This window comes from Larus michahellis, chromosome 5 (assembly GCF_964199755.1).
Source record: "Larus michahellis chromosome 5, bLarMic1.1, whole genome shotgun sequence".
In the NCBI taxonomy this organism is placed as follows: Eukaryota; Metazoa; Chordata; class Aves; order Charadriiformes; family Laridae; genus Larus; species Larus michahellis.
Window position 1 is genome coordinate 28185411 of NC_133900.1, and position 10142 is coordinate 28195552.

The 10142-nt window shown below is 45.3% G+C and overlaps 1 protein-coding gene across 14 annotated transcripts in view; it reads left to right on the forward strand.

Moving 5' to 3' along the window:
• SLC20A2 (solute carrier family 20 member 2) overlaps positions 1–9688 on the forward strand; it is a 58553-nt gene extending 48865 nt beyond the window's left edge. For 5 of the 14 annotated variants that reach the window (XM_074589338.1, XM_074589340.1, XM_074589336.1 and 2 more), the window contains 3 exons: positions 2079–2264; positions 2991–3075; positions 8760–9688. In XM_074589338.1, the coding sequence (XP_074445439.1) occupies positions 2079–2264; positions 2991–3075; positions 8760–8924 (436 nt within the window). In that variant the 3' untranslated portion in view covers positions 8925–9688. Of the gene's footprint in view, positions 1–2078; positions 2265–2990; positions 3076–3586; positions 3672–6776; positions 6836–8759 lie in introns of all 14 variants that reach the window. The other 9 variants (XM_074589345.1, XM_074589343.1, XM_074589344.1 and 6 more) reach the window with 3 other exon arrangements.
• The last annotated feature ends 454 nt before the right edge of the window (positions 9689–10142 follow it).

Below are 10142 nucleotides of genomic sequence, written 5' to 3' on the forward strand. Positions count from 1 at the left end.
TAGTTGCCTTTATCCTTCCTTCTGCATCTGCAGCTGAAGGTACAGTGAATTACCTTTCTTTTACTATGCACAATAAGGTATTTAAATGTGCAAGTAATTTAATCCGCACCTGAAAACACTGGCCAAGAAGTTGCAGGTCAACTTAAAAATATTAGAAATGCTTCCATCAAGAGTCTCTTCATCCTTGAAGGTAAAATAATTCTTGCATTTAGGCACTAAGGACTTTTCACATACCATCCTTACACCAAAACTCAACAAATCAAATGCATGCTCAGGCACAGTATCAGACCAGAATTTTAAAGTATTTTTGCTAATGGAAATCACTCTTTATTTGAAGCATATTTAGTTCTTCATCATACTACCCAGTGTCTTCAAACCCTCTGGATTTTATTATCTGTGTTAGCTCACTAGTTTATTTCCAGCATCCTTCTCAAAATCTGTAACAATTATTCATTCCTTTTTATATCAAAGAGCATTCTTAAGTACTTTTGTTGCCTCGCAGCTTGAATGTTGTTGTGTGTGTTTACCAGGGAAAAATTCCTTCCTAGTTACTTTGCTCCAGGATGGCTTCTCAGGGTTCAGAGCCTGGATTTCTCCAGGACCAGAAGAAAGGAGGAGGGTCTCATGTCGCTTAGATGCACCGAGCTGTGCCATGCTGAGGGCCCTCCTCTCTTGGCAATTAGCACCCAGCCCCTGCCACCCCGTATCTGGTAAAGACGGGATTCAAGTCAATTATTAACTGTCGGTTACGGTGGCTTGGTTTGCACAACATTTGACGTTAAAACTGCCCCTTACTCCATCTGTGTGCTTTGGAGCGAGACCAGGAACTAAATTTAGCGGGTCCTGGCTGCAGGGCAAGCATAGCTGTCAGCCCGGCCTGCGGCGCTCGCCGCAACCCGCTCCCCTTATCGGTTTACAAAGAGGGGAGCTTCCTGCTGGTTTTCAGGCTTTTTTGACTGACATTGGACCTGTTTGCTCTGCTCTTCTCCTGATTATCTAGACATAAGTGCAGCGCTGCCTTGTTTCTTAAGCTTTTTTGGTTGTGGATAAATGCTACTCAGTTTAGCAAAAGAGATGGGAAAAAAAAAAAGGGTGTCAAAGTTCACAGAATCACAGAATGGACGGGATTGGAAGGGACCTCTGAAGATCATCTAGTCCAACCTCCTGCCAGAGCAGGGTCACTTAGAGCAGATTGCACAGGAACGCGTCCAGGCGGGTTTTGAATGTCTCCAGAGGTGGAGACTCCGTTCTTATCTGCTTTTTAGTATTTAAGCCTTTAAAGTAACTGGATACCACCTTTCAAGTTTTTCTTCTAACTCTCATGTCTAGAAACGTGATGCTTTTTTAGAATAAACCGAGTCAGAAGTCTCAGTCCAGGCACTGGAGGCACCGATATCGGGTGACCTGCATTAGGAGTGGGGACTTCAGTGTTGCTGACTTTCAGTGTTTTTCTAGATAGCAGCAGCAGGGTAGCAAAAAGGGCTTACGCCAGCTCTGTGTCACCAAGGAGTCCTCTCTGATCTAGTCCAACTAGCTCTACAACGCATTTAAAGAGGACTGAGTCACCTTCCTGGCTGCATTCTGATCGTGTCTCCAAACATTACAGGTTGTCAGACTAGATTACATTTGTATCTTCTTGTCTGCGACGGTAATTTTGTTCATTAATTTCCCTCTTTGACAAACAGATCTAATTTAATACTTGAATTTTAAAGAGGCAGAGCTCTTGAACTGGTAAATTTTGAGATCATTTCAGCACAGTACTGAAAATACTGGGTTTTGTCCCGAAGCAGACATAATGAGGTATTACCGACTCTGAGATTTCAGGAAACAATTTGTAAAAGAGAAATTCCTTTCAGCATTCGCTGTGGTTATCAGTGGTGAAGTGACAAGTGAAAAAGCAGCATGATAAGAGTCCCCTGCTGCAGCCTTTCCAAGAGAGAAAAAGGTGCTGCCTGTAGGGTCAAGTCAGAGCAATGCTGCGCGCACAACAAATCACAACCACAGGGGAAATAAGAGACTTCTGTCAAGGCAATTATCTGCATTTTTATAACTCAGGCGATGTTGGTCTGTTTCTCCAGCAATGCAATCGGCCCCCTTGTCGCGCTCTGGCTTATCTACGAGCAAGGTGGTGTCATGCAAGAAGCGTCGACTCCCGTTTGGCTGCTGTTTTATGGAGGTGTCGGGATCTGTGTTGGTCTCTGGGTCTGGGGCAGAAGAGTTATCCAGACCATGGGTAAAGACCTCACTCCAATCACGCCATCAAGGTAGGTGCACAGCTGTCTTTATGGTGGTGTGAACTTTGTGCGTGAACCGCTCTGAGAAATTGCTTTTGTTTGTATTTTGTTTGTAATGCAGTTTGCTGGATTTGCTGTGCTTTTGATTTTAATGATAACCTGGCTTCGACTTCTCCGTCTTTCTAAAAAATGAAAGAAAAAAAGATGAAAAGGAGAGAAAGAAAGAATGAGAAAAAGAAAGAGAAAGAAAGAGAGACAGGAAAAAAAGATAACCCTGTAAACTAATACTGAATGCGTTTGAGGCGTAGAGGTCTACATGAACAGAGTCTTCTGCTGATGACCTAATTAACGTGGCAGAAGGTGCATTTGGAAATGGCAAGATTACAGCGGCTTTCCCAGTGCGCTTCAGACTATTAAAAACATATGTATTTATTACAGTAATTTTCATCCTTAATGCATGCTTGACCTCTGCTGGTGCCTAACTGAATTACTAATTAGGCATGATCCACTGCAGCGTAGAGTAGTAAAAGTCCCTGACGCAATGAGCTGTGCAGCCGGGTTACTGCAGATGACTAGCCTGTGCCGTTCCCGTTATTCAGCCCTTCCTTGTTCTCTTAACGTATTCCTATGACAAAAAATCAGTTGGAGATAAAACAGTCGAAAGAAGACCACGGGTAAGACTTCGGCACGCTGCACGGTATCAGTCCGAGCTGATGCAAAGAGTGATTGTGAAGTGTTTTCTTATGCTTCCCGCAGTGGATTCACTATTGAGTTGGCTTCGGCGTTCACAGTTGTGGTAGCTTCCAATGTTGGACTTCCTGTCAGTACTACACACTGCAAGGTATGCCTTTGCCCAGCGACTGCAGTCAAGGCAGTCCGGACTATTCATCTTAAAACTGTGCTGCTCGAGCCAGCGGATAATGGCACGGCGAGGGGAAAGCAGCCGCTTGCGCAGGATGGCGAGGCGGGGGTGCATCGCTGCGTCTCAGTCGTGCCAGCCATGCTGGAAAACAATCAGGCTTCCAAAAAACGCATTGGAGTGGTCACGGTAAAGTCGCTGCAATCGGGCACAGCGTGAACTCCATAGCTGTGGTTAAAGAAAAACAGCACTTCCAAAAACGTGACCTCAATTTTAAAGCAAACGATTACAAGGAAGAACCTGTTTTCCTCCGACGGTGCCATTTGAACCTGGTCAGGTAGCGTTTCTCCCTTGTTCAGAGGCTGCGCACCATTCATCATTTATACTTCACTTTTCTTGATAAGTGCATGGCATGGGATTTCCTGCATATAACTCTTTTACTACAGGTTTTCCATCTGTCTTTTTTTTTTTTTTTTTTTTTATTTCTTCACAGTGGATTTTGCATTGAAGTAATGTGTGCGCTAACGGTACTTGTAGCCTCAAATGTGGGTATCCCAATAAGCTCCACCCATTGCAAGGTATTGGAGTTTGCAGTGATCACATCAGTAAATCACATCACTAGGACAAACCATAACAAAACACGAGAGATACCGATCGTTGCAGATTGCCTTCACTATGCGATGCGCCGTGCAGACAGCAACCGCAAAATAACAAGGGCCGCTTTTAAAGCCGGTATGGCTAAGCAAAGTCAGCGTTATAAGTAATTGCACAAAAGTCTGGAACGTCTTTCACCCTCATGTGATCATATTGAACTAATATAGACATATTAAAACAATGTAGACTCGTAGTTTGTGTGATCCCAGTTACATGTATTTTAGAGCCACCTGTATGAAAAACACTGCTACATCATTAAGCTAATATTTTAATGTCTCTCTTCTTTTAAACCAACTTGTCCTCACTTTTGTGCATTATAATACAGAATCCGGTCCTCGCAATTAGTTCTTTGAATGAGATTGTTGGCTTATTTTTAAAAAAATAAAGACCAGTTTGAAGTATAGATACAGGCTGGGTAATGAGCAGAATTTAATTGTGTCATATGATACGCTGTGTGAGAAGACACTTACGTTGCTCGTAGGCAGCAGGGACATTTGTGGACACTTACACTGCTGGAAGAACATAGTGGGAGTTTGGAATTTGTTCCCTGGGAAATTCCTAAGTCAAATATCCCGTCTTTCTTTCCTTTGCTTCCCCATGGACTCCCCAGCTCTTGGATGCACAGAGCTCTGTCTGTGTCCCTTGCCCTCGGGCAGGGCATGGGGAAGCCCCTCTGGAATCAGAGACCCCAGAGCGGCAAAGCCCCTCTGCTTTGAGATGTATCCCCAAGCCTTACAAAAGCCAGATCCTTTAAGATTTGGTACTGCACCCTGGGGACCCTGGAGCCAGCTGGGGCAGGCAGGTTTTCGGGGCAAACTGCTCCACGGCATGGCAGGCGGGCTGGCAAGGAGCCGGGCATCCTTGCCTGTGACATTGACCTGGTTTCCAGTGAAAGAGTCAATGAAATCCACACATCCTGCAAAACGCCCCAAGTTGATTCAATCGGCCTTTTTCTAGTGAAAACCATTTCTTCAGAAAGCCTTCCTCTATTGCAAAATCATTTCTTTCTTCTGCTGTAGAGCTCTTTGAGAAGCGGCCAAGGCTGAGCTGCTCTGAAAGGCCGTTCAGATTTCCTGGCCTTGGCCGAACTCTGGTTCCTCTGAATCAAGCAGGGAGGGGAAAAATAATAACAATGTGATCCACTTCTAAAAATGCTAGCCTGAAACCACCTCCCTTTAAGCTGACTGGTATATCAAATGTGTGATGAAGAATTTGACAGGGAGAATAATACAGCTTTGATTATCCCAGTTGCGTGCCTTGAAGCACTTCTAGCAGCCGTCGTAAAAGAGAAAATACACTTTGGTGCAGACAAATAGGCTAAATTTAAAAAGAAAATGTCTTGGAAGCCATAAGCTAATGAGAGGGCGGCATTAGGAGGTATTCATTGACTCAATGCAGTTAAAAGCTTGATCTTTTCTAACTGCAGAGCAAAATAATTCTTTTTTTAAAAATACTTCCATAAAAGCAGTTAATGTGGTTAGTCTGTGTCTGCCCGCTGCGGTTTGCTGTATCTCATTAGATGGATCGTTCTTAATGGGAAGATTCACTTTGCAATAGGATTAGACTGTTCCAGGATGTCACATTATTATAACTGACTCTGTGTTTCAGCAAAATGAGATCCTGAGTTGAAAGATCCAAAGTGATCAACACAAGATAAAGCAAACACTTGTAAGAGTGTATTCCTTGTTTTCTTCGAAGGCTCGGTGAAGGAATAAAAGAAACATTATATATATCATTTATTCCTTGGGAAGATGCCTTTCTGAAAGTGCTGTCAGCCATTGAGACAGAAATGCTGTCTTAAAAATCAATAGAAAAATTAGTTCGCCCTAGAAATCAAAAAGAAAACGGGTTCAAGGGGAGCCTAGTCCTAAGCCTCTAGCATCAGGGAGTGGGAATTATGCTTTTCCCCAACATTTGCTCCACAGCGAAATATCATTTGCTAAAGTGGGAGCTTTTCCGAAGGGGTGTCAGTCAACTGAACATGCAGCAACTAGATAAACCGATGGCAAAGAAGGAGCAGCGTGAAAGACCTTAGGTGGGGGGGAGACCTTTCCAAGGTGAAACCATAGACTAATGAAAAATGGAGACCAAGTATGAGGGGAAGCTCTGAGCAGCAGTTTTCAGGTCTTGGAGCAGATGTGGTGGCGAGCTGGAGATCGGAAGCAGGAAGAAAAGCATTATCTTCTGAGAAAGATTCATCAAGCCTCTCAGCTCAGATCAGGAGTTGCATTCGGTCCTAAATCAGAGGCTTTGGTCTACATGAGGCAGCCACCGCCCAATGTGCCTCTCCTCAATCTACGGCCCAGCAGCTTTGCCTTGAGCCAAAGGGGAGAGGAAAGTTCCTCTGAAAGCCTCCAAGTCAAGCGGGCCCGAGGGAAAGACCTGACCTTTTGAGCCTCCAAAGGAATTTGTGAGTCTGAGCACGGCAGCCACGTTGCTCTGCCTGCACCCGTTCCACCTCCCTTGGGATTTAGCACCGAAAAGCCGGTGTGGTGTGAATGCAAACCTTGCCTTTCTGCTGCCCAGGTAGGCAACTGATCGTATTGCATCTTACTCATAGCGCCTGTTATTTATTCTAAGATATGAGATGTAGAAATAAACAGGCATTTCTCAGCTGTAGCAGATTGAACGCGTTCGCATACAGATAAAATTAGAGTGCAGGAGTTAAATGCTTTTTCTGTGCAAAAGTGACTTTGCTGAGGTCATACTGTCAGCTGTGGTTTGCTTTTATGATTTTGGAGGTTTCGAAAAATATTCTCCGTGTTGCTAATGGTGGAATTATCATGTTCTGTGTGTTATTATGATATGCCATTGCACAGGAACAAGTGAGCCAAAAGCATTTCTGTAATGCTTTACACAGAGCATACTGAAGGCAAACTGCACTGGTTCCAAGGCAATCTCGAAGTAGATACCATCTGAAATTCTGCAGACGGTGTAGTCTTCCTACACCCAAGTTCTAGCTACTCTCCTAACCTCTAGTCCATCCAAATCACTATTAATAAACTAAACTTTAATAATATTTAATACAGATTACCAATGCCATCATTGCTGATACCTTTTAAATTCCAGGAAGGACTCGGAGACTGTCGTACGTAGACTGCAGGCTCACTCAATAAGCAACGCTTCTTGTCGCAAGCATGACAGGCGGATGCTGAGGACGTGCAAAATGTACAGCAGAGCCTAACAGCTGGGCTGCTGAAAAACCAAACGCTGTTCCCTCGCGTTAATGCTTTGATAGAGTCAGAAGCGTGGGGTTCCTCCTAGCTGGGTGCCTCCTAAATACAGAATAGTGTATTGTCCGCTCAAGGGGTATTCAGATTAAATATTATCTAACAGATTTCCTTACTGGATCAAGCTTTAGACCCCGAGGCCTTTTCAGTCCTGGAATATCAAGTTTAGTTTTCCCTTGTTCTGTCACAGGCACCTTTGAGAGTCTTATTTCCCTAGGGTTACGGGGCGTTCCACAAAAAACTCCTTTCTCCAAAAAGAAATGTTAAGCAGTAGTTAGAAGTGGAATAGACGTTAACAAAAGGTGATGATTTGATATCCCCGTCCTATCTCTCCCTGCTTCCCCGTCCTCCCAGCATTTACCATTTTCCTGGCTCCGCACATGGGGAGCAGCCCACCTTCTAATCTATAGGCAGGGACTTCTTTCCCATTAAGAAAAGAAGCAGGGAAGAGCAGGCAGGGATGGCATTTCAGGGAGCACAAGCCTGGCTGTGTTTTGGAGTTTCCTTTTCTTCAAAACAGGATATTCCTTCCACATTTCTTGCTGCTTTACCATGTGCTTTGAATAGATTTGCACTGATTTACAGGTTTTTGTTAACAGCACAGAGCTGTTAACTTCCAGGGCAGAAAGAAAACGCAGCTGAAATTTCTGAAGTTTTTGCATTATTTTTCACTGGAAATGTTTTTCTCAGTCCAGTTCCTTCTTGAAAAATAAAATGCTGGGTTTATACCCGAGCTTATTAATTGAAAATACATTTGAAGGAAGAAAAGGTGGTAGCTTTGCCCATGCCGTACTGTGTTTTGTCTTCAACACTGACCTACCCAGCTGCCCTGGCAGCAGTGCCTTCAAAGGATATTTTGGTGGTTTATCCATTCCCCACCTGAAGCCAGACCCCTTGACGTCCATGCAGTTTGCATGCCCCGTAGCATCAGGCTGATGTCTTTGTCCGCAAGGAGGATTTTAGCTCTGGATGCTTTGCTTGGCTGGCTGGTCCAGAAGGACTGGTTTTCCTCGGAGGGCTCGGGCTGATGAGTTTGATGTTGGGCAGCTGCACTGGGTCTAACCTCGCGCTGTCTGTCTGTCTGCCCCCTGCCAAGTTGCCGTGGCTGTTGGAGGGTGGGCTCAGCTGCTTACATTGCCATTGCTGTCCTGTTTATAGCCCACAGTGTGGAAATATATAGGTACTGTTTGCAGTCAGCTCCATATGCCAGGCTGTAAGCTGCAGAGTTTCAGCAGCTGCTGGGTGAACAGGCAGGACATCCCAAACCAGCAAGAGGACAAGCAGGTGGGATGGGAACCATACTACCTATCCCAACCTGCCCCCTCCCCCCCCAGTGTCACACTCTCCACCAGAGCCTTAAAAACAACTTTCCCGGTGTTTTCATGATTTAGACCGCAGTCTGGCCAGACTCGGTGGATGTTTGCCCTCTCCTCTCCAGAGCGAGTCAGGCGCTGGGGGGGTGGAGGGCTGCCTCAGTTGCACTCTTGGCTGGCCCAGGAGCTAGCAGGGCAGAGAAAAACACGCAAGTGTGTGTATTCTCTGTTGGCTGACCCCGAGACCCATGAAAAACAGGAGATCATTGAGAAATAAAGGTCAAAGTACCCCGGAAGTGTCGCCTTCCTGCCACCCCACCAAAACAGAGCCATCGTCATCATCAGGGGCTCCTTTATCTCAGCATTGCTTGGTATCAGCTGACTGGCATTGGTGTGGCCGTGGGCATGTTACGGGTGCTCAGACGTACCCCTCACATCTCTCTTTCTGTCTCTTCCCCGCGCTCCCAAGGTCGGCTCTGTGGTGGCCGTTGGCTGGATCCGCTCCAAGAAAGCTGTCGACTGGCGCCTTTTCCGCAACATCTTCCTGGCGTGGTTTGTGACTGTGCCGGTGGCCGGCTTGTTCAGCGCCGGGGTGATGGCGCTGCTGAGGTACGGGATCCTGCCTTACGTCTGAAGAGCCTTCTCCGCTGGGAAAAGGGGAAACGGCCAAGCTACTACCGAGGGGAGAAGCGTTCCCGTGAAAGAACCAATCAGAGAGGATCCATCTTCCATATCTAACTTCTTATCTACTGTACATAACAATGTGTCATATTGGTGACATGGTGATGTGGTGCCATTTCTTATATATTAAAGAAATATATATGCATATAGTAGGTAACAATACCTAAGTTATATTATCAGTGGGGTGAAAATAATTGCCTAGAATTTAATATTTAGTAAAATTTGTACATAGTGTATCATTTTGGTGGCAATTTTTTAATCTTTTGAAGAAGAGTATGGATTAGGAAATGTTTCTTGTCCATTTGATATAAGAAGAAGCGAGGTACAGGACTGCATAACACATGATTTTTTTTTAAAGCTATTAAGATACTGGAACAAAATAAAATGTGCAGAAGCGCTTTTCATAAAATAACTTTGTTCATATCATATTGATCTTTGTGTATCATAGTGTGCTGGTTATGGCTGCGTAAATACTTACAAACAGTAACTTCTAAATGGTGCATTTCCCTTATATATATTTTGGATAAGAAAGTTTAGGAAGTACCAAAGAAGCAGGGGAATAGCTTGCCGATATTACGTTGTCTACACGTGTGGGCGTGTGTTGTGTTTTCCCACCTCTAATTCAATGTTATTTTCACCAAGCTCCTGCCAGCAAGGCTGGGATAGTACTGTTCATGTCTTAATGTAACTTTAAAAAAAAAAAAAAAAAAAAGCACACAGAAAAAAGCTAGTTCTCGTTACTTAGTAGGCAGACCACGGTTCTCCACATTAGCTGATAGTAGGCCGACTTCATTTTGTAGGTTGAATTTCAAGTAGCTCACTGCTCACCTGCTACCTTTCCCCTTCAAGTCTCAGCTCCCGGTTGCCCTGCTGTCAATTCCAGCAGGAGAACGGGCCGTCGGTCTCCCCTTCCTCTGTCCATCCAGCCACAACCGCACACTCTCAGGTACAGGAGCGGGACCGTGGGGTGCACGGCACCCCGACGTACAGAAGCGAAGGGCAGCAGCGGGTAGGAAACGGGCTTAGCCCTGGTTTTGTGGTGGAAGGTATGGGCGCCCGCAGGAGTGCTGACCCGCAGAGGGGGCTGGCGTGAGGAGCATGGCGAGGATGCGAGCGGGTACCAGGCGTCCCCCGGCACATCCCGTCCCACGCCACAGCCCACCAGCCTCCC